The following is a 26388-nucleotide window of genomic DNA, read 5'->3' on the forward strand; positions in this document are numbered from 1 at the left end:
TGATAAGCCAGACAGGATCCACGTAATATTCAAGTAAGTCCCTAGCCTGGATTCAGGAAACGTAACACATTTCATCTGTGTGTGTGTGTGTGTGTGTGTTAGGAAATTCATGGGTTTTGGCAGATAATATTATTATTAGCATGGATATTTTTTTAAACAAAAATGGTAGCATCACTAGCAAAGTCTTTTGTGCTTATCCAACCTTTGATTGCTTTATCTGACTCCATGCAAATGTCAAGCTGTGTAGAAGCCACAGCTGCTTTGTTTACCTGGCATTCTAGGTGTACTTGATGTATGCACACTAGATTCTAAGACCATTTTAATGTAAGGTTTCAGAAATGTATTGAAAAGAAAACATAGAGGAGAAACTTCAAGAAGAGAAACTTACTGAACAGTCCTTTTCCTGAACTCTGTATAGCCAGCCAGTCAGTATATATGTATTCGTTAAGATTTATAATTTAGATTTTCATGCCATTTGTGAAATACCTTTTTTTTTTAAACTGTATATTCTAAAAGCTTCAGATACTGAATGGTAAGACCTGGTTATGTTGTTCTGGATGCTGCTAAGGTCTCTCTACTCTGATTAGTTCTGAATGACAAGAGTCAAACTTAATGTCTTGCTCTCACATTTGTTCAGCTGCCTTTTAAGCATCTATTTGACTCTCGAGCCTTATTGACTGTTTCTGCCATGGCATTTGCACTGATCAATTTAAAAGAAGAAAATACATATGCAGTTGTGTGTAGGCCAGGTATAAGAATCCAAAATGACTGTGCTGCAAAATGCTAATTCGAATGGTAGGTGAAGCCAAGCATAAAGGAAATAATAAACAGATGTGAGTCACCAAATATAGAACACTTAAGTCCTAGCTGCAAAGGGACACAAATGAGATGATAGGGTATTAGTAGAAAGATGCAATTTACAGGTCAGAATGTAATAGTAACCTTTCACTGTGAAAATTGAAAATTAACCTTGGGAGTATTGGATCATTTACAGCTTATACGGTACTTTTATTGAAGAAGAAAAATCTCTAAAAAGACTTCCTGTGATTTTTCAAGATTTTAAAATGGTGGTTTTCAAAGTGTGTTCTGTTCTCTTCCGTAGCTGCATCTCGCTGTGTTTTCATTCGGTGATGCCTACACAGATGGCACGACTAGGGATTCTCAGGGGCTCACAAAATTATTTTTTTTTTCCAATTTTAAATTTTCACAGAAGCTACAGTGATTTCCTAGCTTCCTTTGAAATTCTCAATGAGCATTAGTTACCATGTCTGTTATGTAGGGATATTACTACTCGCATTTATAAGACAGCTTGTTTTTAATATTTTTTTTTCGTCTTACCTGAGGGTTAAAAGCAGAGGCAAGTTCCATAAAAAACGTCAATTTAATTATAATTACTTTTTTAGTAATTTAAAAATCTGGTTTCCAATAACGATTAGTATTTGGAGAAATAAAATTGAGAATAAGGTTTTTCCTTTTCTTTTTTTTTCGACCAGAAGCTTCCTATTCAGATATGGAATGTGGCTTGTATAAAAACTAACAGTAAAGTAACTTCCCTAAAATATTGATGTTTTGTAGGAATAAATGGCACAGAGGTGGTGATAGTGAAATATCTAGTGTATTATTTAAAGCACAACACAGAACAAAGTACAAGCATGCACTGTCATACACTTTAAAGCAACTATAGTTTGTTTTTTTTAAAAAGGCATGCACTGAAGATGCTATGTAGTGGCAGCTAATAGCGATTATTCTGTAATGCAGCATTTCTGGGTTTGTGAAAGGGACTTTCAGAAGCGTGTTTGTGGGATGCAGTATTGTAACCTTGGTTTCCATCTCATTTGATATGGTAAGAACTCAATTATGCTGCTGTTGAAACAAAGTAATAAAATGATACAAGTGAACAAAACAAGCTAAAAATAAGGTCCTTTGCTTATCTATTTACTAGCTATTGCAGTGCCTCAACTTGCATGTAATTTTAGATCTGATAAATTTTTTTACATGGAAACACTCCCAAAATCTTTTTACTTACATAGTGGTGTCATTGGTACAGACATTTTATTCTGGTTTTGAATAATTTCTACTGGATATTCTTTATCATTTAATACTATATCCGTGTTTGTTGGGGGGTGTTTTATTATTGGAGCTGTTACTTCTGAACAATATATTCTAAATAGCTCATTTCCAGGAATAAGTTTAGGTATGTTTTTATACTCTTCGTAAGGATTTTTGTCAGCTTTCCTGGAGGGAAGCACTCACTTGGTGTATTAAGACTGTGTACTCAGCCTAGTGCTATTCACATTTTTTTCCCCTAGATTCTTGGAAGAGTTTAGACTTTTACCCTGGCAACAGTTGTTTGGCTTTAGCCTAATTTATGTAGCAATGTAATAGACCCTTCACACTTAAACACGTTGTCTTTTTTTCCCACCCCTGTCTTTTAGGTGGCTCTGGTGCAGTGGACGGAGAGCGTGGGTCTCACTCTGGTTAACAGGGATTTGACCTCCATGCAGCTAAAGACCCCTGGTGGACACATTCTGACCTACTACATTCTCCAGATCTTCCCCTTCACCTCCGAGAGCAAGCGCATGGGCATCATAGTGAGGGTAATCCGGGGGGGCGTCCTGGGTGCTTGGGTTTTATTGCTCAAAAAGGGGGGTTACTGAACGTTTGCTCTTACAAGGTTTGATAGCATCTTCGTCCTTCCGGGAATGCATTCCACAAGACTTTAAAATGGAAAGTATGCCTCTGACACACAGACACATCAAATACTGGGCAAGCAATTGTAGAAAAATCAAGCTAACCTGATGTTGAAGGGAGATTTGTAAAGGACAAGCTCTTCTATTACACGGGAACATTGACCCTCACCTCTGATGCTGCAAGCTGCCTTTAAGTCTTTGGTTTTAATTTTCCACTTGTTTCTTTCATACAAAATATGCCGTCTCTTCAAGGGACAAATTAACAGCTGAAACTTCTTACAATAGTAGTTAGTGTCTTCCTGTACTATGAGTGCTGCTGCTTTTCCAGACCCAGTATTGATAGCTGAACTGGTGTGCATACACAGCACAAATCACAGGGTCTAAGATTTATGAGTTATGTGCTTAGCTGCCTCCTAGATACCCAGCTGGGAGCACCGTAATGATCATTAAAACTTCAGATGAAAGGAGCACACAACACAATGCTGAAAGTAAGGTTTAAACCTCTGTGAATGCTTAAGCCATCCATGCTATGTACTTCTCCCTTCTTCCTACCTAAAATCAGATGCTGTAGCAGGACAGCTTCAGACGTCATTGTTAGATCAGAGCTATATCCCAGCTAAATAGGTGTCGAACTCATCACATTTTTCACTTGCCTGTGATGTCAAACCAGGCATGCCATCAGCCTTAGGCAAGGATACTTCAGGCACAGTGTGTGCCTTCTTGGAGCTGGAGAGGCCTTGGCATGTCTGTATTTCATTAGATGAAGTTGGCACTAAGAGCCTGTTTGACAGTGACATGTTCAGAGATACTCTACGAGGCTTGCCAGTTAGACTAGTCCATTCCTTCTGTGACAGACCATACCTCAGAAACTCCTGATTTGGATTATGTTTGTTGTATGCCACCAAAGAAACAAAATAGTAGTTAGAGGGGAGGTAGCAGTGATATTTTAAAACTTAGGTGGACAGTTTAGGACTGCTGAAAGTCTGTTACATTAATTTCAGTTAGAACTGAGCCTCTTATATGATAAAGTAGACAATATGCATCTCGATGGGATCAGAAATGTTGGAAATCATAAAGCTTATGCACTTCCTGGCAAAGTACTGCCTTTTATAACTGATAATCCATTGACTACTGCAAAAGACATTTAGGTTATTGGTTGGTAATTGCTTTGACTGTACAAACAGATTTTGTTGTTCCACCACCACCACCGCCCCCCATTTCTTTTCTAAAATTTTAGGATGAATCTTCAGGAGAAATTACATTTTACATGAAGGGTGCAGATGTTGCAATGTCCACTATTGTACAGTACAACGATTGGTTAGAAGAAGAGGTAAGAAACAAAATCTATAAAAAAATTAACATTTTGTAAAAACTAAACATTTTAAATCAAAACATGGGGTATTATTGGAATAGGCTTAAAGGAGAACCTGAGCCAATGCAGTAATGAGTTTTGAAGATCAGTTGCATATATCCTAAATGGGTTTTAAAGGATTAGAATTAGTTCCAAATCTTGGATAACCCACAGGAAAAGCAAAGCTGGTAGTTCTAGCAGAACACGTTCCTACTTAAAACAAGGAAATTTGTTTTTCATTGACTGACCTTTCACATAAAACCTAATTACTTCTGAGAAGTATTCTGCCATAAACCTATTTATCCTGAAATGCCCTTGTTTGATCGGATTCAATAATGAGGTATGATTATGAATTACAAAGTTTAATAACTGTAGCAGCCAAATTGAATTTTTTTCCGCGGTTTTAAAACTTAATATAAAATAAAAATTTAAATATAAAAAATAGCTGGCTGAATTTCAAAACTGATTAATATTTTTCATTGTGTGAATCTAGTAGGTACCAGCAATCATCTTATTTTGACCCTACATACAGACAATATGTTAATACAATGATTACACCATGTATGTTCATAATGGTATTGGCAATATGAATCAATATCTGCTGCAGGGCAATTTGATTTATTTGGGGACATGAATAAATTAAACTCCCTCAAGACCTAGCAAAATGTCATAAAAATTACTTTTGGCGATAATGATGCACAATTAATTGTAAAATACTTGTTTAATTTATTTAGCTTTATGAGGTCAAATCAATAAGTGTTTTGCACTGGACAGCCTTGTTTTTCATTAAGACATGCTATTCCGTGGCTATTTTTAATGTGAATGTATTTTTCTGATGAGGCACATTCAGTGGGAAAAGAATATGTAGCTCTGTTATGTGCCTCAAAAATAGTTTTAATTTATTTTAAAGCTCTGGACTGAAAGAGATTTTCTTTAAGCTTGGAGAGGAAATCTAATTGGCTTACCAATAGCATGCCAGTTCATTTCAGGAACCTGAAGTATGATTGCTTTTTGTTCTCCTTGTGGCTTCTCCAGACTACTCTGAATCTAAAGAAATACCAAAAGTTACGGCACAGATATTCTCTGTTATATTTTCATCTAGTATAAAATGTGTACATATGTTTTAAGATTTGCATAACTCTTCTATGGTTTGGTCCATGTAGTGTGGTAATATGGCACGAGAAGGACTGCGGACACTGGTTGTTGCCAAAAAGTCACTGACTGAAGAACAGTATCAAGATTTTGAGGTATGAAGGCACAGAGCGATCTTGTGCTTTGCTATAGTTTCCTGAAGGGGAACATCCCTTTTTTATTCTGTTAAGGTAGCAAAAAAGATGATTCCTAATTAAAATATTGATAGAGATTTTTTTTTAAATCTGTTTTTTTTTAAATCTGTTAGAGATTTTGTCATTTATTAGTGTTTTTTCAGCCTGACATTGAATATTGTTTTGCTTTATTATGTGACTGGACAGTGTTTTCCCAGAAGTTAGTGTAATGCTAATTCTGTAGCTTTAACGTGACCTAAAAAAATCTACTTGTTCTCAAAGATAAGGACATTTGCTGCTTAGATGCTGTTAACAGTTCTTCAGAAGGCATTCTCTTGAGATCATTTGCCAGGAAGCAGATATATATTGTTTTCTGTAAAGTAAAATTCACTCTTTTAATCTTGTTCTTTGTTAAAGATGTTTGAAGACAAACATTTAGCCTAATGAATCCATATTACAACTGATTGGTAGACTGAATGTGCACTTTGAGTCATAGCAAACTCTAAGTGGCTTTATGTTTGTACAGAGTCGTTATAACCAAGCAAAGTTAAGCATACATGATAGAAACCTGAAGGTTGCTGCTGTTGTAGAGAGTTTGGAGCGAGAAATGGAATTGCTGTGTCTCACTGGAGTAGAAGATCAGCTGCAAGCAGATGTTAGACCAACTCTAGAGATGCTAAGAAATGCTGGAATAAAGGTAATAGACACAAACTGCTGACATAACCAGGTTATCATTTATTAACTTTTTAACAAGACTTGAACTATGTTTGTCTATATTAAGGTTGATTCCAGGTAAGAAATGTGCCAAGTCCCAAGCACATTCTGGGCCTGAGCTAGCTGAAACAAACAAGGCATTGTGTGTGAAATACCCTTGTCTACCACAAGTTTCATTGATTTTAAGCTAACTTCTGTAGGAAAACTACCACTGGATAAATGTATGTGACTCCAAGTCATTTATCCTCTGTCTACAGTAAAATGTCCTAGCTGACACTAAATGAGTTTGACACAAGATTCTTATGATAACAGTGTTTCCAGGCTTGGCACTCAAGAGAAGTCTCAGCAGAGATCAAAAGGTGAATTGTTTAAGCTAGAATTCAGAACTGCCCTTGGACTTGGCTCAAGTTATGTTAAAGGGACAGCATCAGAAGCTTTGCACAAGAGTTTGTGCTGTGATTTGTTCATAGGGACACTATGCTAGACAGCTGTCAATTACACATTTAGTACAAATGTATTTTTTTAAGATGAGGTTTGAAGTAAAGATACGAGCAGCATCTGAGGGGTGTGGGCAAGTTTATGCACGTTTTGGTTGAAGCAGTGTGTCAAACTGCACAGAAAAATTGTGTTGGCTTTACATGGATTAAACTGAATCAGTTACAATGATGGTTTTAGCCTGAGAAGGAGGGTAAGTTGTTTTGATTTCCAGCAAGCATGGGAAATCTCCCTTTGTGACAAAGGATTGAGAACTCCTGAGCTCCGCCTTGGGACAAATGATGAGCCAGTTGAGAACTTACAGATGAGAACTAATGTGGGCAACATTAGTGTCTGCTACAGACTTGCCTGATCAAGTTGTAGAAGAGATCTCCTCCTTCAGACAACTAGAAGAAGCCACGCATTTGCATCTGCTGGTCCTTGCACTGGACTTCATCCATGCCAGTATCTGCTGGAAAGGCAACATCAGGAGGGCATAAGCAAAACATGAGAATTTTGGAGTGTAATGACGATAATTTCCTGACACAGGCAACTGAGCAGTCATGGGTGTGTGAAGTTCAGCAGAAGGATCTTACTAATGCCTACACATACCTGAAGAGAGGGTGGAAAGAGGATCTCTCTTCAGTGGTGCCCAGTGAAAGCACAAGAGACAACGGATGCAAATTGAAATAAAGGAGCTTCACTGGAAGACTGGAGCACATCTCCCAAAGAGTTTGTGTAGTCTTCATCCTTGGAAATGTTCAAAACTGCCTTGACATGGTCCTGGGCAGCCTGCTTTAATTGACCCTGCTTTAAGCAGAGGAGTCAGAATAAATAATCTCTAGAAGCCCCTTCCCATATCTGCTGTTTTGTTACTCTGCTTTTAATTAAAACCTGTTCCCCAAAGGCTTTCAGGTGAATCAGCTGGTAAATGCAGTAGTATGCACAGTTAGAAAAATATCTGTATAGATTGAAGCCTTATGATTGCATCACATTTCTTTTAATATGGTGTGACTGGTGCAAAGTACTTATATATTAGTACTTCATGTGCAGCATTTTCTTGCTTGCTCTTGATAGTTCTTCTATATGTGGTCACTTCTATCTGTGAGGTACATCCTGCTATAAATACATATAGAACAGTGTGACAATTGCTGTTCTGGCTTTAGTTACAACCAATATCACAATAGGCTGGAAACATAGTAGAAGCTGTAGAGAGCATATACAATTAAGATTTGGATTTGGAGAACATACACATTGATGTCCAATAGAGTAAACTTTTACATTATTTTGCAGATATGGATGTTAACAGGAGATAAACTAGAGACAGCGACCTGCATCGCAAAAAGTTCTCACTTAGTGTCTAGGACTCAAGATATTCACATTTTCAGACCTGTAAGTATAGAACCAACATTTTTGTTTGTTAGCTGTCCTTTGAACCAACAAGGTGCTTTATTTGATTAATAGTTGGCTACTTGTTGAATGCTAATGGATTATTGTACTGTCATAATAATAATCAAGACAGTGGTACTTAGGCTGCTATTGGAAGATGTAGAATTACAAAGCATTGCTTCTGTTTAAGGGTACTTGTTTCTGGATTTGTTGATATGGCACGGAAATGTTTGTAGCCATGTTCAGGCAACCCAGGTTCAAAGTGTATTTTACAGTCTTCACTGATACAATGGACATAGTAAGGAACTTCTGAATCATGAAGGAGAGGTCTGTGCGAGGTGCTGAGCCAGTAGGAAAGTGTCCAGAAGTTTTGGCTGTCTGAGTATGGTTCTTGCTTGTTCCAGCATTTTCATTAATAGAACTCTAGTCTCAAGCAGTCTTCATCCTGAATTAAACTGTGGTGCCAACCACCCTATACAGACACAGTTCAAATCAGTATGAGAAATTATTTTTTTTAATATTATATATTTGCATTTTATTAGCAGACTGTTTAAGGTAATTGTTAGAAAGGTAAACTGAATATCTTTTTCTGTACATTTTGGTTATATTTGCATGGCATCAGCTCTAGTGAAACCAAACAAAAATAGATTTTCCAGACGTTGATTGATGCTATGTGATCAGACATAATATGTCTGTGTTTGTTCTAAATGAACCACTTGCACCTACAGAAATAATTATATGAATATAATTTACATGTAAATGTAGTTTCTTCTGAAGCATCAGAATGGCAAATTAGGCCCTGCAGACTACTATTTGCAACTAAATTATTAATGCTTCTGATAAAACTTCAGATCAATTTTTGTTGACCTTTCCATGTTGCAACACCACAATTAAGTTTTCCTGAACAAAATCTATTTAGTTGAGTTAGATTTTTATTTTCATTACTTCGACTGGTAATAAGAGATCAGCATAAAACTGGGTTAACTGAGAGTGTGCAAAGTTTTAAATTACTTAGAAAATGAATTTATACAGAATTATTTCTGTGGCTGTACTTGTTGCAGAGAAATAACTACTGGATTAATGTAAGAAAATGCCAAGCACTCCAACACTTCTACTTTAGTTATAAATTAGTAAATGAAAAATTACTGTCTTCAATGCTCTTCCCTTTTACTCTTCCTCATTTCATAATGAAATTAACCAATACATAGTTGTAGAAGTATTTACAATTTTTTAAAAAAAATCCTCACTTGGGTAGAACAGAGAGGGCAATTACTGCTCATCAGCAAGCACCAGGTGCTGACATCTCTTAATCTGTGTAATGCAGACAGATTATAATGGGCCAACGCAATCTGGGGTGCCTAACAGGGCAGACAAGGAGCTTTCTCTCTGACATGTTTAATTGTGGGAAAGGAAGGGGAAAATTCTGAATTGAAGAGTTTTTCTGTTTGCACGTGCTTTTTAATATAACTCAAAATGTATGTGTAGTGGAGCCCATCCAGAGGGAGAAAAGTCTTTGCACTGTGCCTGAATCTGGGTAGTAGTGGGTCAAAGACAAAACTTAATGCTCAGTTTAATTAAGACTCGTACATTTTAGAAGTTGTTTAAAGAGCTGAAATTAGAGGTGTAATCAGAATTTTGTTTTACCCTGTGCATGGAACTTTGTCTTGCATGGTATAGCTCTACTATACATTGATCTTCTATTGGGAAAAAAAAACCCACAACAAACTGCCAGTCTCCTCAAAAACTGGTTATAATTTAATTTCATGTCTGTGTTCTAGCCCAAAAGCTTACAAAATTTGGTAACCTTTGTCCATTTTTTTGCATATCACAGCTGGGCCTTTCTGAAACAGTAATTATGTTAAAAAAAATTTATGATGTAGTTCTTTCGAACTGTGCCACTTGATCCTGCTTGCATACTCATGCAAGATCCGAAAGGATTAGTACTAGTGAGTGTTTTTACATGCCTTCTGAAATCTGTGTCTGCTTACCCAAACTGGAGCAATTATTAACACAAACATTTTCCATTATTCTAAGAACATATTTTACTGGTTAATAAGTAAGAGTTTTGGGATTTGTTTCGGGTTTTTGACAGTTTTTCTCTAGCCTGGCCAAGATGGAAAGACTCAGATCAGCTTGGATTTAAGATATTTTAATGTCATTAATTTGTCCTGGTTACTTTGGTGAGGAACCAGTTAAGCTGGATACACAGATTTTCCTTGTTTTGATGATTGCTTTTTTAGTCCATAAAATTTGAGGCTTGTAATTGCATCCCAACAGTATTGAGCTTGCACAGGGATAAAACACTTACTGAAGAACCATATTTGTATGAGTTCCCAAGATCTGATTTCTCTAGGCAGGGTATTTTAAAGAATATTAAAAAAATCTTTTAAGTGAGTGGTGTTTTTTTTCTTTAACAAAGGTTGCCACTCGAGGAGAGGCTCACTTAGAACTAAATGCCTTTAGGAGGAAGCATGACTGTGCCTTGGTGATATCTGGAGACTCTCTTGAGGTAGGAACTTGGTTTCTGTCAAATCACATTTAACTATGTGTGTATTTTTAAAAAGTTAAGTATTGGTGTGTTCATGTCCTTAAACTTTTTCCCAGTATTTGCCTGTACATTAAGTTGCCCTTAAAGATACTTCACTGAATGCTGATTAGAGGATATGTTCTAGATGGGCAAATGGTTTTGGTTCTCCAGTCTCCTGTGTGGTAATAGAATGAATTTGTATGTGGTGTGCTTTAGTATTGTCTCTTCCCTCAACCAACCCCAAGGCGTGTTTGCTCTCTAAATGAAAGAGAATGGCAGTTTAAAATAATAAAGCCACTGTAAAGAGAATGTGGCTTTTTGCTCTCAGATGGATGTTGTGCAAGTAAAAACTTCATAAAAGAATGCTTTGTACTGTGTTCTGCTGTTAGACTACATGTAGTAGTATTTAATTCCATCAGAAGAGGGGTGGCCAGCAGGGACAGGGAGGTGATTGTCCCTCTCTACTCTGCCCTCATGAGGCCCCTTCTGGAGTACTGTGTCCAGATCTGGGGCCCCCAATACAAGAAAGATGTAGAACTGTTGGAGAGGGTTCAGAGGAGGCCACAAAGCTGATTAGAGGGCTGGAGCACCTCCCCAACGAAGAGAGGCTGGGGGAACTGGGCTTGTTCAGCCTGGGGAAGAGAAGGCTGCGGGGGGACCTCACTGCAGCCTTCCAGTACCTGAGGGGAGCTTATAGGCAGGAGGAGATTCAACTTTTAAAAAGGGTAGATAATGGCAGGAGAAGGGGGAATGGATTAAAACTAAAGGAAGGAAGGTTTAGATTAGATATTAGGCGGAAGTTTTTCACAGAGAGAGTGGTGAGGTGCTGGAACAGGCTGCCCATAGAGGTGGTGGATGCCCCGTCCCTGGAGGTGTTCAAGGCCAGGTTGGATGGGGCCCTGGGCAGCCTTGTGTAGATCCTGGCCTGGAGGTTGGTGGCCCTGCCTGTGGCAGGGGGGTTGGAGCTTTATGATCCTTGGGGTCCCTTCCAACCCATGCCACTTTGTGATTCTATGATTCTAAATGCAAGTGTATTTTTTCCTTAGGTTTGTCTGAAGTATTATGAGCATGAATTTGTAGAGCTGGCTTGTCAGTGCCCTGCCGTGGTGTGCTGCCGGTGCTCTCCCACCCAAAAAGCCCATATTGTGAAACTGTTACAGCACCACACTGGAAAACGCACATGTGCAATAGGTAACTCTTGGCATGATCTTAACCTGTGGTAGCTAAAATCTGTAATAAACTTAAGCAGTAGATGGCACCATTGGCAAATAATTGAAATAAAATCAGAGACACTTCTTTATCAACATCCAGGTATTATGTAGCTGTAGCAGAAAATGCCTTCTTTATTCCACATGAAAAAATCTTGATTGTTAAAGTAATTGATCATAATCCATAGATTAATTGTAAGAATTTAAAGGTATACAAGATGTTTCTAAAATACTGTAAGGCCAGGAGAGTAAAACCTCTGAAAAGCTGAATGTTGCAGTGACATTTTCTAGGTGATGGAGGAAATGATGTCAGCATGATCCAAGCAGCAGACTGTGGAATTGGAATTGAAGGCAAGGTAATGTTAAAAGTTCCATTTTCAGATATGTGCCACATAGCACTAGAGTAACATGAGATTAGAGAGAGTAGTAGTGAATTGATTAATTCAAATTAAAGTATGCTGTGAGATTGTAACAATGCTTAGTCTTTGAACCATTATTTTCTGTTTCTACGTCTTCTGCTTTATCTTCTTAAATACAAAAAGCAAGAAAAGCAGAAAACATTATAGTTATTCCTGTGTATTATTTACCTGGAAGAAACAGGACAGGTAGTTAAACTGACTTGTTGCAGCTTGTTAGAATATGAATTAGAAAATTGTCCTTTGTGTCTTGTTGCAAGGTTGATTTTTGAAGCAGGAGCAAACTTGGCTCTTAAAATTAATTATCACTTAGAATTTTGAAATTTGAAGCACATCTTTTAAATCAGATTTCATATTTGGAATATTTTTGGTTTATTCTAGGAGGGAAAGCAAGCTTCCCTAGCAGCTGACTTTTCTATCACACAGTTTAAACACATAGGCAGGCTGCTGATGGTACATGGTCGAAACAGTTACAAAAGATCAGCAGCGCTTGGTCAGTTCGTCATGCACCGAGGCCTTATTATTTCAACTATGCAGGTATTTGGAACTTTAGTTTTCTGAGCAGTTAAAATCACTATGTCTGTCTTTGAAATTTCATAAAATCTTCATCAACCAGTATTGTTATTTTTGTCTTTATTGTAATATTTTGTATAGAGAATTATTATATTACATCTATTATATACAAAATATCTGCTTTTTGTAGGCTGTATTTTCATCAGTCTTCTATTTTGCATCTGTTCCCTTGTACCAAGGATTCCTAATGGTAGGGTAAGTCAAAACCAATACCTGCTAATAAATATAGCAAACTAACTTGTTAAATGTCATGTAGTTGGTGTCTGTCACAATTGTCATATGTTTATCATTGGTACACTACCAAAACCTGAAATAAGTCTACGAAGAAAAGTCAAACTAGGTTGACTATGCAGGATATGAGGGGGGAAGCCTCATTGTCAGCTCTCTCAAGAGAGGAATCCGTGTAGCCTTAGAAGAAGATACTGTGTAACCTTACTCACATAGGGGGTTATCACAATAGAGGGAACCTGCCAGGGCAGTTTCAGTCATTACAGGTATTACCATACAAGCCTCAGTGAGAATCACAGATTTTTCTGTTAGAATCAGAGCTGATGCTACTGACTTCTATGAAGTTTCCTCTGAGGCTGCACTGCCCACGTCTGCCATGGAGATTCCCATTCAGGTGAACATATGCAGCAGCAGGAGCACTCTGGACTCGTTGCAGAAGCTGCTTTTGTAATATGGTTCCCCAAGTCATACAGCTGAGGGATACGAGTATGTTCGTGTTTGACCTTGCTCTCTGCCCCTTCTGTCCTAAAAGCTTCTTTTTATACTCCTTGTAAACAAGAACAGCTTAAATCAGTAGTAACTTAAATCATAGTCAAATCAAGGTCTGATTGCACCAGACTTCGCAGAAGCGAGCACTACACCTTTCCAAAATGTTTGTGAATAATTGTGCTGAGTTCTGGGAAAGTACATGCTGAAGTACACATCTGGCGTGTGCATACTAAGATCCTAAGCTGCTTGCAGGGCTTTTAAGACTTTTTGTTCATCCACCTGCCTGTACCTTGATGTCCAGAATATAGTGCCTGTTTTTGCTTCAGTTTTCATGCCATCATAGGTGCACAGGGAGTGTGGTGACAGACAATGTGTTTGGGTAGTGTAATCACTACAAGAAAGTCATAGAGGTCCTGGAATGTGTCCAGAGAAGGGCAACCAGGCTGGTGAAGGGGCTGGAGAGAAAACCTTATGGGGAACAGCTGAGGGAGCTGGAGTTGTTTGGCCTGGAGAAGAGGAAACTGAGGGGAGACCTTATCACAGCCTACAGTTACCTGAAAGGAGGTTGTAGAGAGGTCGGTGTTGGTCTCTTCACCCAAGTGACAGGTGATAGGACGAGGGTGAATGGGCTTAAGTTGTGCCAGGGCAGGTTTAGATTAGACATTAGGAAAAAGTTCTTCCCTGAAAGGATTATTGGGCACTGGAACAGGCTGCCCAGGGAGGTGGTTGAGTCACCGACCCTGGATGTATTTAAAAGACGGGTAGATGAGGTGCTCAGGGATATGGTTCAGTAGAGGACAGGTAGGGTTGGACTCGATGATCTCAAGGTCCTGTCCAACCTTGTGATTCTGTGACAGTATACATAGTTGGTTGCGAATGTGTAAAAGCTGTTGTCCTGGTTTTGGTCAGGATGGAGTTAATTTCATTTGTAACAGCGGATGAATGCTGTGTTTGAGAGTAAGATGGGAGTAGTGCTGATAACACCCTGATGTTTCTAGTTGCTGTCAGACAGTCAAGGACTTTCTCAGCTCTTCATGAGAAAGGAGGGGCAAAGCCGGGACAGGTGACCGAGCTGACCAAAGAGAGTATTCCATGCCAGTTACGTCCTGCCCAGGATATCGGGGGCTGACGGGAGGAAGGCCGAGGGCGGCTCCGGGACGCGTGGTTCTTGGGGGACGGTCGGGTTCTGGGACGGCTCTGGGTGGCACAGCCTGAGTTGTGTGGTTTGGTGAGAAACTGCATTGTGTATCAAAAGCTTCATATATTTTGCTTTGAAGTCCTGTTAGTATTGTTACATTGTATCTTTCTGTTATCTTAGTAAACTATCCTTATCCCAACCCACGGGCCTCTTAATTTCTTGATCTTGGGGTTATTTGCCCCTTTCTCTTCCTTTTCCCTTCCCTTACTTCTCACCCCCGCCCCCCCCCCCCCTTCCCTTTAACCTGCTCTTTTCCTTGAAGGAGCAGGCAGCTGCGTGGATATTGGCCCTCAGCCGGGTGAAACCACGACAGCTGTGTAACTTCTCCTGACTGGCAGCTCTCGGAAGCACAAGAGCAGGTTGCCTCTGAAAGGCTGTATTGGGTAGAAGAGACAATTTGGTTCCACCTACATACGAAGAATAGCTGAATTTAGTAGATCAGTTTAAAATCATATCATACAAAAGTAACAAGTTATGTGCTTTCCTTTCACCTAGGTATGCAACCATATATACTATGTTTCCAGTCTTCTCTCTAGTGTTGGACCAGGATGTGAAGCCAGAAATGGCATTGCTATATCCAGAACTTTATAAGGATCTCACAAAGGTATGAATGTCCTCAGTGCTTGGAAACAGCCAAATGCTGAATTCTCCAGTCTGCAAAACCAGGAATTCTTACAATCCTTTTCTTAAGATACTCCCTGCAAGACACATGCACAGCTAATATAATAGCAGACTTCTGTACTGTGGAAAAAATCCATGGTACCAAATGTTCCACTCAGTTTTATTAGTATTTGCTAAGTCACCAGTGGTTGGACTGAAATAATTCAAACATGAAGGTGTGTTGATGTAGAAGTTGCTTTCAGTCTGGCCTCAGAATCTCTGATCTGGAATTGTTTATGCTTACTTTTTCATGTATCCTTTTCCATTTTAACTGGTAGATTAATTTATAGCAATTTCCCCCCCTCCCCAACTTCCAGAATGGATTCTCTCCAAAAGCTGACTTCCTTTAAATAACAGATACTGATAACTGATGTGTCGTAACGGTGCCATCTGTAGACACTGCTTTCTGTGTGTTCACACGTACCTGCAAACAGTGGAAGAGTGTAATTTATTTACCCACAAAAGTGAAACAAATATCAAGATTCTGATGTCAGAAGTTTTTTTGATAAGTGCTTCTGCTCCATCTTAAACTTTCAGCTAGAAAATGTATGGTCCAAGGCAGAATCAAAAGAGGATGTGGAGGAACTGGGGAGTGCAGTTCAGTGCACTCTGTGGGGCAGGTGATGATCAGTGAATGATTATGAATGAGTACTACGAGAAGTTATTTATGTGCTATGTTTGACTTCACTGTTACAAGCTTAATTATTGTGAGTGTTTATTACAACAATTTATGATCATGCTGCCTTAGTCATGGCACTATGAAGCCTATTTATTTCTGCACATCATTTCTCAAATTACGGACTCCACATGCAAATCGCTCCCAATGTCATTCAGCTCGTGTTGCTCAAACGCGTGTTGACGTGGAGTGTAATTGCATTCCTGTGAATTGGTTTCTTTTCTGGGATATGCTAGAGGTGAAAATGCTTTTTAGATTTTTAAGAGAGTAAGAGACATTGGCACAAGTCATTGACAGAATCTTGCTCCAGTGCAAGAAGAGAAAATTAGCAGTGTTCAGAGGGAGAGGTGTGGCCACATACCCTGCAAGGACGCCCTGAGTCAGGGTTACTGTTACTGTGGCTCCTACCTAGTTACAGCTAGTAAAGCTGATGAAAGCTTGAAAGGAAGTATAAGGAAGAGGGCTCCCTGCTTTCATCTGGAAATGATTCGCAGCCTGTGGTGCAGCATTCCCTGAAAGCTCAGGAGTGACTTACCCCTTCTGCTTCCATAAAGGTGAACCAAAACTCAAGCTCAGTCTTATTTCACAAACCTTGCTTGTTGGTAGCTATAGTCAAGGGTGGAAGCAGAGCTCAGTTCTCAAAGGAAAGCGAGTAGGCACTCATAGCAGAAAAAAAAAAAATCTAATGTCTCTTTGTGCATGAGAATTTTTTGCTGTATGTCACCAACATGCCAGACATATATACAGAATTCTGAATAAGTCTCTAGCACCTTGCCATGAGCTCTATCCAGGAAAATGTTTTAGCCTATACCATAGTAATAGAGTTAATTCATCACTTTCTACAGCAGTGAAGCACACTTCACTGTAAAGTGCTGATTCTTTCCTCTTCCAGAGTGATCACTTTTGTGCCAAAATGGGTCCTTTGTTTGCTGTTTCATCCTTCTAAACGCAATATATCCTTTCAACTCTGCAGTTCTAACATCTCTCATCTCTGCCATCACAGAGTGCCAGTCATGTGCACATGTACAGCGTTTGTTCTTTAACTTATGCATATGTTTCAACCGATACTGTTCCCAGCCACAAGATTTTAAATGTATTTTGTAAACATTCCTTGCTGAAAACTCATTGTAAGTCATATGTTGATCCTAAGAACACAAACAGAGTTTATCCAACTACAGTTTAGCTTGAAGCTTAGGTCAGTAGCTACTTTTTCTTGACAACTGTGTTTTATAAAACAGACACAAAAACATCTTAAATAAAAGATAAACTGAAAGCCAGCCAGAGCATTGCAGGGTAAACTGTCTTTGCTGTTTAAGGCCTTCAATGTCCTACCCCCAAATTTAGACCCTGTGAGTTTGCAGTGAAGAATCACAAAAGCAAGTAGAGGCTTTTCAGCCTGTGTCACTTCAAAGGCTGCGTATTTTTCTTGTAAAATGTCTCTCCAGTGATTAACTATTAAAAATACATGAACTGAGTGGAATTTATTGTTTTTTAAAGTCGTGTTTAACTGTCCTCTCACTTGTTTCCCTTAGGGAAGATCTTTGTCATTTAAGACCTTCCTCATCTGGGTTTTAATCAGTATTTACCAAGGTAGGAGAGAGTCCTGACTTTACTGAACTGAGAAATTTTTGTCTGCTATGAGCAATATTGTTTTTCAGCTGCAGGTTGAATTCCCAAAGCTTCACCTTTCATCAGGAGTTTTACATATATATATGTATATATATATATATTGCTTTCTGTTTATCTCGTAAATCGATATTCCTGTGTTGTGCCAGCCCTATTCAGAGCACAGCCTGGACTGGTATTTCTAGCGATGCATGTCGCCTAAAAAAGGATGTGTTTCTAGTTAAATGCTAATCCAGAAAAATTTTAATGAGTGCTTATCACATTGCATGTATTTACACAGTAGTTTTCTTTCATGGGAAGACAGAAGTACTGTTGAAGAAATCTGAATTATGTAATCAGTTAAAAGTAATTACGCTTTCAACGAGATCTCATTTATTTGTAGCACTTGACAGAATGAGGTTAATTAGCAATGTATCAGATATATTGCATTAAAAGGTGTTTAATTTTCTAATACTTCTATTTCTTCACAGCTTTACTTTGGTGTTTTTATTTCATGTGCACAAAGTACAGTAAATACCGCTGTTCTTTTAGAGAGAACAATACTGTTAGCTTATAAAAAAAAATACTGGGCATGTTTTCATAAAAGCAATTGAATGTTCAGTGTGCAGTTGTAAAAAGTGGTACACTGAGTGGTACTCAGTGTATTGTTAACTTTGTGTGCCTTTCCCAGGTGGTATTCTGATGTATGGAGCCCTGCTGCTTTTTGAATCTGAATTTGTACATGTCGTTGCCATTTCCTTCACCGCCCTGATCTTGACTGAGCTCTTGATGGTTGCACTGACCATACGAACATGGCACTGGTTAATGGTGGTGGCTGAATTCCTCAGTCTTGGCTGCTATGTGGCCTCTCTTGCATTTCTAAATGAATACTTTGGTGAGTAACTGTACTTTAGCAAAGACCTGTGCTTTGTATTTTGATGTTTTTCCTCATTTTTTAAGCAAGAATAGGTGATGTTATGCTTTGTGAAATACAGCTTTCTCCAGAAGAAATATGACTGAGTTGAAATTAGTCTTAATTAACATTGGATTAAAATATTTCCTTATCCTCCTCTAGTTTGGCAATCTTTGTTCCTGTTAGTGTGATTTGTCTAGATCATAAACTTTGCTCGCACCCATATGCTTCTCCTGTCCTTGATCTGGTCTTGGCAGTCCAAACTGCATATCTTAAGTTTGCTTTGAGATCAGCATAATTGAAATTGATAGGAATTCTGAAAGTCAGGGTCTTTCACTGAGTTGTGAATTATTTTGTATATCAGACCAAGTGGACCTTGTTAGATCTAACCCACAAGCTTAAAAGAGCTGAAGTATTGCTAGAAGGCGAGGCAGAAGGCTATTAGGATAGATACTTTATATAAGAATCATTGTTTCATAATAATATTAAGCTTGCTTTGCTTGGAATTGCAGCGTGTCATACTGCATCTTAAGGTTGTGATTGTTCATAGTTCACAGAGTGAAAGAACACATTTTAACTGCAAATCTTAGCAGTCAAGGGTCTGAGCATCAAAATAAGATGTATTTCTTTTTATATCAAATTATCCTTTACCAAAGTCAACTGTCTCAGTGTAACTTCTACAGAAATATACGTAACAATTTTGATTATACCTCACAAGGAGTAGAATCCAGCTGCTCCTCTGGAACTGATGAGGAAGGAGCTGCCCTTCTTCAAATGCCACTTCTCATAGCAGAATCAAGTGTTATATGTTAGTTTCTAGGAGTCCTACAGTCTTGCTTTCAGTCTTTCATGTCCCAGGTATTCCACACTAGGAGAGTGTATTTACATTATATAATTATTTTTTTAATTAGTAAATGCCTCACTGCCTGTCCCAGGCATTATGTTACTTCCCAGATTTCTCAGGAGGCAAACTTTAATGAAGAAACAACAACTCTGCTGGGCTTGGTACTTGTACATTATTTCAGGTTGCCAGAGTGCCTTTTGCTTTTCTTTGACATTGATGCACAGACTCTTTAATAGAGATTTTTGGGTTGATTCCTGACACTCCACAGTCAGATTGCAAATGAAAGGAACAAGCAGGAACAGACACAGGTCTCTAGTCTAAACTACCAGCTCTTTCATAAAGCAGAACTTGCTGCTTCTTCTTTGTAAGTCTTTGGTATTGGTGACAGCCAGTCAGGCCTTCCAGCCTTTGTAGGTGTTGTTCTGTGAGAAGCACCCCTAGGTTGTGTTCACAGGTGTGTAAAAAAAGCAGGGGCTTTATCTTGCAAACCTTTCTGCAAAGGGCTGTTTGCTGCACAGGTCCAAGCAACTGAGTAAATGACTGGCATGGCATTTTGCAGTCTGGGGACTTCATTCCTGTAGTTTTCATCATTAAGGGTACTGAAAAGGCTGCAATTTCATGGCCTTTTATAAAGATATATTTTACTGTGTGCTGTTAATCTATTCACCTGAGAAAATGCATTTCAGTTAGTCTTATTTCTGCCTAACACTTTGCTATTATTTATTCTGCCACATTATAACTGGGGAAAAGGAGCCTCCCGTTTTTGTGCAGGAAACAGTATACAGTTCAAGTTATGGAAGCACTTCAATGTATCAGGGAAAATCCAGACTTCATTGGCAAATAAACTGTTTCTTTCAGCAAAGTTACTTATACACATCATGTCCTCCCAAAGAAACAGTATCAGGAGTACAACAGGGCACTCAGAAACACCCAAGTATGTCTAGCTGGAGGCCTGTATCTAGTGGAGTCCCTCAGAGGTCAGTACTGGGACCTGTACTATTCAGTCTACTCATTGATGACCTGGATGAGGGAACAGAGTGCACAGTCAGCAAGTTTGCTGAGGCCAAAAAACTGGGAGGGGTGGCTGACACACCAGAGGGCTGTGCTGCCATTCACAGCAAGACTTAGACTGACTGGAGAGTTGGGTGGGAAGAAGGTTAATGAGATTTAACAAGGGCAAGAGTAAGGTCTTGCATTTGGGGAAGAACAACCCCAGGTACCAGTATATGTTGGGGACTGGCCTGTTGGAGAGCACTGTAGGTGAGAGGGACCTGGGGGTCCTGGTGGACAGCAGGGTAACCATGAGTCAGCAATGTGGCCTCATGGCCAAGAAGGCCAATGGCATCCGGGGGTGTATTAGAAGGGGTGTGGTTAGTAGGTCAAGAGAGGTCCTTCTCCCCCTCTACTCTGCCCTGGTGAGACCACACCTGGAATGTTGTGTCCAGTTCTGGGCCCCTCAGTCCAAGAATGACAGGGAACTCCTTGAAAAAGAGTCCAGCCAAAATGATAAAGAGAGTGGAACACCTCCCTTATGAGGACAGGCAGAGGGAGCTGGGCTTGTTTAGCTTGGAGGAGACTGAGGGGTGACCTTATTAATGTTTATAAATATGTAAAGGGTGAGAGTCAGGAGGATGGAGCCAGGCTCTTCTCAGTGATGGCCAGCGATAGGACAAGGGGCAACGGGTGCAAGCTGGAGCATAGGAAGTTCCATGTATATATAAGGAGGAACTGTTTCACTGTGAGGGTGATGGAGCACTGGCACAGGCTGCCCAGGGAGGTTGTGGAGTCTCCTTCTCTGGAGACATCCAAAACCCACCTGGATGCATTCCTGTGTGATTTAGTCTGGGTGATCCTGCTCTGGCAGGGAGGTTGGACTAGATGGATGATCTTTCAAGGTCCCTTCCAACTCCTAACGTTCTGTGATTCTGTGGTTTGATACAGCTCTACAGCTCTCATTGATGCAAATAACTCATATTGTAGGTTTCTGAACTAATTATACACAATGGCCTTGTTAGTCATGTCTCCATGATGGGTTGCATAGGCTTCTAGTGTGTCTGAGCAGGCTTAGGCTAAAACTGTCTAACAAGTTTGTACATTGAAATCTTAATACACAAAGTGCTTTAAATGACTGAAGTTGGGGCAGTATAGCATTTCTTTACTTCATTTTCTGAAGTGAATTGTCATTCACATTAAAATAGTTGTGATCAAGTTGTTTCTACAGTAAATGATACCTTGAAGTCAGTGTAAGACAACTGCCTGCTTAGGTACAACCATTAAACACAACCAAATATAAAATCACAATATGTTTGAGTTTAATTGCTGGTTTAAATATGCTGATTGTCATGTGAAAGGCAGTAATAGTCCAGTTAATGCTACTAACATCTTTTTAGTTTCCTTTTCCTATAACTAACCAGTTTGTGGTTTTTTTTCATGTAACTTTTGTATTTTCTGTAAATCTATCCTTTTATTTTCATTCTCCCTCTTTGTGAAACAGGTATAGGCAGAGTGTCTTTTGGAGCTTTCTTAGGTAGGTGATGTTTAACTTTTCTTGACTTTCTTTAAGTAGTGAATTATTAAACATACACTTTTGTAAATAATTGGGGAAAAAAGGGAAAAAAAAAACTCTCCAAGTCTTCAAATTACCTGGGTTCCACTATAATCAAGTACAAGCCTGGCCATTGCAAATACAGTCAAAAAATTTGAGTGGGAAGTGTAGGGTGTCTCCATTCTTGGTAATGTTTGTCACAAAAAATAGCTTTTAACTGTGGCTTGTGGCAGTATTGTTTACCCTTTAAAACTGCAGGCTCAACTTTAATCTCTAGGGTTTTGAGAATCATTTGCTCTGGTAGCTTTGACTGTTTCAGAGGAAAATAATCTGAATGTGAAATAAAGGATGCAAAATGGTAGGAGAATTTCTGTTTGGGAACTTGTATTATAGTGGATAAAACCCATTCTTACTAGTAAAAAATGAGCTGGCTTAACTCTATTATGAGAAACTCTTGTTTTTAATCTAAGATTCTGTTACACAAAACAGTGTAAGGACCATAAAGAAATTCTGAAGTTCCTGTCTAAAGAAAGTAGTTGGCAAAAACAAAATGTTGAGGTTAACTTTCTCTTCCTGTTGTTTTGTGCCCTTTTCATTATTGTTATTAAATTTTGCATGGTCTTGTACAACAGCATAAGCAAACAATTAAAGAGTTTTGTTGTCTTTGCACTATGGGGGTACCAGTTCCCATGTTAACAGCTCCCCTTACTTGTTTTCCCTTGTTGTTTCTGCAGATGTTGCCTTTATCACAACTGTGACCTTCCTGTGGAAAGTGTCAGCAATCACTGTTGTAAGCTGTCTTCCACTTCACATCCTCAAGTACTTGAAGCGCAAATTTTCTCCTCCAAGTTACTCCAAGCTTACCTCGTAAAAATAATTACCTTCCTGTGGTTTTTCACTCACACCAGTCTGCAGATGGCACATTCACTGTGCTTTAGTGTCTATGGATTTATGTTGGAACTAGGAAATTTAAAAAAATAAATAAATAAATCAAAAGCGATGGCGTGAATAGAGCACAAAAAGAGGAGGAAACATCCAACAGGTACAATAACACACAAGTACACTAACAGGACTATCAGAGAGAAACTAAATTTTCTTTATACTGTTTTTTTTTTCTTTTTTACTTTCAGTTGATGATTATAAAATAAAATTACATTCACTTTGATTTGACAGTGCTTCTGAATGGTTTCATTGCTACTGTAAAGGAATTTTTCCTACTGTAAAGGAATTTTTCCTACTGTACCAATCTTCTGCAGTTGAATTTAAAGTTTTGTTATTTATTACATAACTTCCTCTCTTTGATTATTACATAACTTCCTAATTCAAGTCCTTTCCTTTCATGCTTATGTATGGAAAAGTTAATTGGTCCATACCTGCTGTAACAAACCTAACACCTGTAAATGCCCGTGTCTGTATTAGCAGCTAACTGTTATTCCTCATCAGGCATTGAGTAATATGCACTATTTGAATTACGTACAGATATCTGCATAGCACAGTATTCTTCTAGGAGCTGTTGTCCTTATTCTGTACTCTCCATTTCTGGCACCGGTAAATACGACAGATCTGTGGTGTTGACAGCAGTTCTTTAAATGCACATGACAGCCAGGGTTGCACAAAAGCTGTTTAAAAATCAAATGGTAAATTCTGTACATAATTCCACTGCACCTATTGATCTGTACAGGTATCAGAGGCATAGCTGCTCAGTACTATGTTTTGAAATTCTTATTCATTTTGTATCTGTAAAACTGCAAATAGTGTCAAAGTACATTTCTATATATGAGAAGTCCAGTAAACCTTGTATTAGCTACTACGTTTAAATTGCCTTGTAATCTGTTTACTAAGGTTACTCAGGTAAAAGGAAACAAGATGAAACACATGAACATCACGGTAGGAAAATCTGTCATCTTCCACGTTGTAAATGTTATGTTTTTTATAACTTAGTTTGGGTGCAGACTTGTTTAAAAAAAAAAAAAAAAACTAAAAACCAACAACAAACAGACCAACAGACATTTTTGCTTGTTGTAAACTGTCAGAGTTGAATATCTTGGCTGAGTTATGAAACTTTACAGCAGTTGAAGATTTGTTCCAGAAACTCATCTACTCTGATACTATCTGAAGGGTCCAAATCTTGCATACTGTACTGGGAAGTAGGATATCTTGGTTTAGCTTTCCATTGCAATACAACTTTGCTTTCTCAAGAAGTATGAATTGTAATGAATTTGGCATAGTCTGTTCATCAGTGGAAAAGAATGGCATGATTATCCATGCTTTATTTATTAAATATTTATGTGTGTGTGTGTTTTCAAAAAAAAAAACACTTTATATGGATGTCATTTTAATGTTTGACTGTATGCCTTTACATCATCATTCCTCGTTTAGTCTCTTATAACTTTGCCCTTATGCCATTATTATATTGGATTAGTAATACTTAAGTGATAAATATAACTACTTCCTGGGAGAGCAGGGGAAGCTGCTGCAGAGCTGTTTGGACTCCACTCCATTAATTTTTGGTTCGAAACTCCTTCTTACTGGCGATTTATCTGCTGCTTTTTTTTTTTCCTTTTTTCTTCTTTTTTTTTTTTTTTTTTAAATTTTCACTCCTCATTATAAAAGCAATAAAGCCTAATTTCTACCAAACATTATTAATGGTATATGTGTTAAATGAACTACTGAAGTAGCGCTCCTGTTAATGACGCAGCATTGCAGGCGGGGTTGCTGTGAGCTCAGTTCTGTGCAAGCCCCACAAGGTGTCAGTGTTCCTGCATCCTAGCAGAAGCCTTTCTTCATTTTGTGTGGTTTTGGCAAGATACTCTCGGTTCACATCTTCAGTTTAGTCCTGTGATATTTCTGTTGCTGATTTGCTTTAATTTGCTGGGTTTTTTTCCCCAAGAAGTGGCAACTGTTTTGAGTGCAGTTGTTTGAAATGACGCAGGTTTCTTCAGACCTCCTTGTCCTACACATTAGGATCTTGCAGCCACGTGCGTAAGGTTCAGGAGATAAACAAAACCTTAATGAGTTGGTCATCTTTCCTCTACACACCACATCTTCAACATCGGGCAGAAAATGGGATAAAAACAAAATCAGAAACTAAACTAGCAGCACGCAAGTCACGGTGTTCCTGTAGTACAGCCGTACGCCGTACAACCGTATCCCTGCACGCGGAACTCACAGTATGTGTGTGTGTGCTAACCCCCAGCACTGAGAGCCAGGCGAGCCTGTGTGCTGCCCAAGGCACAGACCCTGCTCACACAGAAGCCTTTCGGAAGCGGAGCCGGTTCCCTCGGGTACCTGCTTGCCCTGACCGCCCTCGGTACCCGGCAAAGGTCTAGTTTCAGGTTGTGCTTTGTGTGGAGGACTGCAGAAGCCTGGGCCAGGTGACTCACCTTGCTTTTGGGGCTCAGTCCCTGCCAAACTCCACGTACCAGGGAAGTCTGCTTTCTAGTCGCTCAGCCACAGCCTGGTAAAGGGGTAGCACTGCCAAATCGCAGTGGCTTATAGGTCACCATAGCAGTACAGAATTGAAGTGTTGTAACACGGCACCCTCCAGTAGAAAGCCTTCATGTATTGTGAATTTAAATTAAGCTGCATACCGCTGTTAACCAGCCCTGGCTCTTAAAACAGACTAGAATGGTGACATGTCTGGTGTGCGGGTGAATAAACTGCTTTGTAAGAATTTCATCCTGTTGTCATTTCACATCAGTGATGTCAGGTGTAGGTCTGGATCAGCTTACGTAAACAAGGGTTTAGGCCTTGGACCTGGAAGTCCTAGAAGGAGTTTTGATCTATTTGCTATTAAATAAACGTTTACTTTTGTGAGCTGCTGTCAGGTATGTGTTTCTGAAATGGTCATCGTGCCTCTTCGAAAACATACTTGGAAAACAATTTCAGAACTGGGATAGGATGGAGGAGCGAGAAGTGAACAGGAAATAAAGCTGCACCGAAATAACACTGTCCAAATAGGTCAGTGTAGTTATTAAGGGTGTGAGCCAAACATCTGCTAAATTTCCTATGCAGTTTGATGGAAGAACACAAGGAAAAGGAGAGATCCTGAAAAAAGGGGCAGTACTGATAATTACCACAGTGGTTTCTTCTGCTGCTATTCTAAATTTACGTGTTCGTGTAACCGCTGGAAAACATTTTGCCACACGAGGTGTCAGTTTGCAAATCGAAGGCCACGTTAAATCCTTCCATGCGTAACATTAAAGCTGGAGCGCTCTTCCACAAACCTGGGTGTTTACAACGGGATTTCGATGTTCAAACCGAGCTTGCTGACATGTACCACCAGAATTCAGGTGTGTGCTGTCCTCTCTTTTCTTACTAAAGCTCCTGAGTGGTTGTCTGAAAGCATGTGGTTGTTTTGGAGCCTGCGCAGGGAGCGTGTGTGATCTTGATGAGCGGCACCCACTTGAGCCAGCCTGTCTCAGAAATACCCACAAGAGTCTGCGGGCTGAAACATTTTCCAGTCTCCTTTCAGAAGAGGGAGCCCTGCCACTGGGAGCCTTTTCAGGCCCGGCAATGGTTCTGCAGGTATTTAAGCAAGAATTCCCATATTCGTGTATGTAGTGAAACAGCTGTTGGTCGTGGGGGTGGGGGATCAACTTCTGCAGGCAAAGAGGAGGTGAT

The 26388-nt window shown here is 39.2% G+C and overlaps 1 protein-coding gene across 2 annotated transcripts in view; it reads left to right on the forward strand.

Annotated features, from left to right (window-relative positions):
- Window positions 1–22951, forward strand: part of ATP9B (ATPase phospholipid transporting 9B (putative)) — a 170945-nt gene extending 147994 nt beyond the window's left edge. Inside the window, exons 16-30 of one of the 2 annotated variants that reach the window (XM_084280137.1) lie at window positions 2436–2597; window positions 3928–4020; window positions 5205–5288; window positions 5833–6003; window positions 7788–7886; window positions 10303–10392; window positions 11457–11601; window positions 11910–11974; window positions 12416–12571; window positions 12738–12802; window positions 15018–15126; window positions 17391–17448; window positions 18155–18358; window positions 21715–21747; window positions 22500–22951. In XM_084280137.1, the coding sequence (XP_084136263.1) occupies window positions 2436–2597; window positions 3928–4020; window positions 5205–5288; window positions 5833–6003; window positions 7788–7886; window positions 10303–10392; window positions 11457–11601; window positions 11910–11974; window positions 12416–12571; window positions 12738–12802; window positions 15018–15126; window positions 17391–17448; window positions 18155–18358; window positions 21715–21747; window positions 22500–22636 (1671 nt within the window). In that variant the 3' untranslated portion in view covers window positions 22637–22951. The remainder of the gene's footprint in view (window positions 1–2435; window positions 2598–3927; window positions 4021–5204; window positions 5289–5832; window positions 6004–7787; window positions 7887–10302; window positions 10393–11456; window positions 11602–11909; window positions 11975–12415; window positions 12572–12737; window positions 12803–15017; window positions 15127–17390; window positions 17449–18154; window positions 18359–21714; window positions 21748–22499) is intronic. The other variant, XM_084280138.1, reaches the window with a different exon arrangement.
- Window positions 22952–26388: the final 3437 nt, after the last annotated feature.

The sequence above is a fragment of the Gallinula chloropus genome, assembly GCF_964237585.1.
Source record: "Gallinula chloropus genome assembly, chromosome: 2".
Lineage (NCBI taxonomy): Eukaryota > Metazoa > Chordata > Aves > Gruiformes > Rallidae > Gallinula > Gallinula chloropus.